The 3,131-nt window shown below is 52.5% G+C and overlaps 1 protein-coding gene across 1 annotated transcript; it reads right to left on the bottom strand.

Annotated features, from left to right (window-relative positions):
* Positions 1-578: 578 nt before the first annotated feature.
* Positions 579-1,501, bottom strand: STEHIDRAFT_127613 (PR-1-like protein; the record flags this gene model as incomplete). Its single annotated transcript, XM_007299068.1, has 4 exons — positions 579-670; positions 739-861; positions 938-1,009; positions 1,084-1,501. 4 exons carry the CDS (start codon positions 1,499-1,501, stop codon positions 579-581), a joined length of 705 nt encoding a protein of 234 aa, XP_007299130.1.
* Positions 1,502-3,131: the final 1,630 nt, after the last annotated feature.

Below are 3,131 nucleotides of genomic sequence, written 5' to 3' on the forward strand. Positions count from 1 at the left end.
GCGTGCGCATGTTGATATGGATTGATGGGATCTGTGGGCGGCCCCCCCCCCCCCCCCTCTCCCATCACGGCGCAACTCACGAGATCACCGCCCAAGGAGCGTGTGCGTGATGTACACAGAGCGGTGGTCGAAGACTATACTTGGGTGAAATTCATCGAGACAATATAATACCACCAAATGAATCAGGAAGAAGAGGTCTAGATAGAATCACGAAGTAAAGCTGATAAATTACGGCGAACAAACAAACAAATTCCCTGAAAGCCGAAGGCCACGGTGACAGTTAACAAGAAGAAACCCATACTCAAGTACAGAGGTACAGAGTCAATCCAGCAAGATATAAAAGATCGGGGGCGAAGGACGTAGGGTTAGTTGCGCACTGTTACCATACGAGCCACTGGTGAACGGAGCATGGATACGTTGTCGGACGGATAGGCACGGTTAGGGATGAGACGTGAGTCGGCGGTTGTAGGAGGGGCTGGGACTGGGAAACAGGGATGACCTGGTATGGCGCGGATTGGACTCAAACTTGAACGTTTTGCCTGATTTAGTGGGGGATCAGCATCGGGTCAGTGGGAGAGTTAGCGAAGGAGAGATGAGGAAGATAAAAGTGCGTACGGAAATGAGCCCACAACGTTGCCTTGGACCAGATATTCACAGACATGGAAGTGCGCTTTCTATAGATCGATGCAATGTTTCAGTACGCATCCTTAAAGAAACCAGAAGGTAGACGGAAAGGACGTACACCGAAGCTAGCAGCGAATATCCCGTCGCAGTCTGTCTCGGCACATCCTACCTGGGTGGTAGCTTTCCAGACGACCTGAGTGAAGTGGGAGGCGGTAGGATTGTTCGGGTCATATTGAGCTAGCGACATATGGAGCCGTCAGATAGATATACCAGCATCAACTCATAAGAGGATGCAAAGAAAAGAAGAACTTACAAACTTCATCGGTCCAAGACTTAACTGCAGCAGCGATATCGTATGAGTCACCTGTCCCAGCAGCCAAGTTTTCTACGAGGCCATGAAAGTCATAAGTAACCCGGCCACGTCCCGTATGCTCGCATGAAAATCTTGGTCGAACATACCTCCGAAGGGCCCCAACGTTCCACCAGAGTGCTGGAACACACACTTGGCTGAATACGACTGAGCAGCCGACGCAAGCTCGTCGCTCCAAGTCAAATCCGAAGCTCCATGCTGAGCTCGAACAGTATTGTGCGCCGTCAAATACTGTGTAATGGTGTCCGAGGAGGTTCCAGACGATGAAGCCGACGTGGCGACAGCCGCAGCGGGAGCTTCTGCGGCCGAGCTTGAAGCTGATGTGACAGCGGCTTGTGCTACGAAAGTGGATGTTGGAGGGGGAGGAGGAGGAGGAGGAGGGGAGGAAGGCGCTGCCTGGTCCGGTATAGAAACTGAAAGGGTGGGGGCGACTGAGTCTGAGGAGACGGTCCATGAGCTCGTAGTGGCCCAGGATGACGAAGGGGATGCGAAGAGTGGAGGACCCATTGAAGTGAAAACTGGAGTTGAAGAAGAGTCTGAAGATGAAGTGGGGAAGGCGACACTGGTGCTTGAATCAGGGATAAAGGAACTGGACGAATCCGGGATGAATGAACTTGAGGACACGGGGGTGGACAAGACTGCGGATGAACTTGTGCCGAGGGCCAAGGTGGACCCTAGCGATGAAGCTGGAGTTGGAGCAGTCCATATTGAGCTTGACGATGTCTTCGTAGTGGAGGATGTGTATGGTGCACTGGAGCTCGAGGATCTGCAAAAGGTGAGTGATTGTTTTCAAGAAACGAATTTAAAGTGGTGGCACGCACGACGAATTCGTAGCAGCCTCCGCTGCTGTAACATCAGCACAAGCATCTTGAACCCATGCCTCTATATCGCTGGTCGTTTGGACGACGATGGGTCCCCAAGCATCCGAGGCCATGTAATACCCTGGCCATCCCATCTTCGCGCGGCAGGCGTCGAAACATGCAGAAGAGGACGTTTGACCATTGGCACAAGCAGGTGAAGCCGCAGCGGGAGCAATGACGGCAAGAGCAATGGTGACGAAAGAAAGCAATTGAGACAGCATGGTGTGCACTTTAAAGCACTAAAGAGCGTCTGAACAAAGAATGAAACAAGCCGTCATAGGCAACCAGCTATGCACGACCTCAGCGGGTAGGGCAGAGCAGAGAAAGTTTAGAAGATGAAAGTCGAAGAGAAAAGGCTCGTCGTGGGGCGAAGGGAACCGAAAGGACAGATCCTGAGAGCGTCCGAGCTCGCCGTTCCGTCGCCAGGGAGATTGGCGCAGGTTGCGAGAGAATATCATGCTGAGAAAAGACGAGAGGAACACACGGGAGATGACATCGCCTCACTCACCATCATCTCTCTTCACAGCTTACTTGGGTCCTTCACCCGCCAATAGTGAGAGAACAGAAGTGAAACACTTGTTCGACGCAGTCAGATCGCAGCTGCGACGACCGTCCCTCAGCTGGATTCCGCAATAACCCCTGTTCACTTTCCTTTTCGAGTAGATCCACGTGGCCCCTTGCGGCGCGCGAACTTGTAACTTAGGACCCCTGCGTATGCTGACAGAGGTCCCATCCGAAAACCCCCAAAATCGGTCGTTTTCGTCGCACGATTTGGGGGGTGTTTTCGTCCGCATGAGGATGGGACCAGTGTTGTGCCGGTCGGGCGACAGCCTTTGGGGTCTCGGTCTGCGGTCTCGGGACTGTCCCGCGACAGTCGCACGACCCTGGAGAGGCAGGACTTTAGGATAATCTAATCTAATCAAATGCAACCCAGTCTGATGTGGCGGTGGCCTTATGCTTTCCGACTCGATCAGGACCTGGGTGCTTTCTGTACCTTCTGGAGGCTCATTGATGCGTTCTGGAGGCTCATCGGTACTTTCTGGAAGCTTGTTGGTGTATTCTGGAGACTCGTCGGTATATTCTGGCGGCTCGTCGGTAACTACTATAACATTTTATACGCCCTATGATCACCTAAAACTAGTCTGTGCATGTCTTGTGGACTCTGTCGTCAATTGCTCGGGCAAACCTCAGCTTTCGGAAAGCTCATACTAAGGAGAAACCTCTGAGGACGAGTCCGAAACATTCACATAGGTCATCTTCCTGCTTTTCCGACTGGT

Source organism: Stereum hirsutum, assembly GCF_000264905.1.
Source record: "Stereum hirsutum FP-91666 SS1 unplaced genomic scaffold STEHIscaffold_1, whole genome shotgun sequence".
NCBI lineage: Eukaryota > Fungi > Basidiomycota > Agaricomycetes > Russulales > Stereaceae > Stereum > Stereum hirsutum.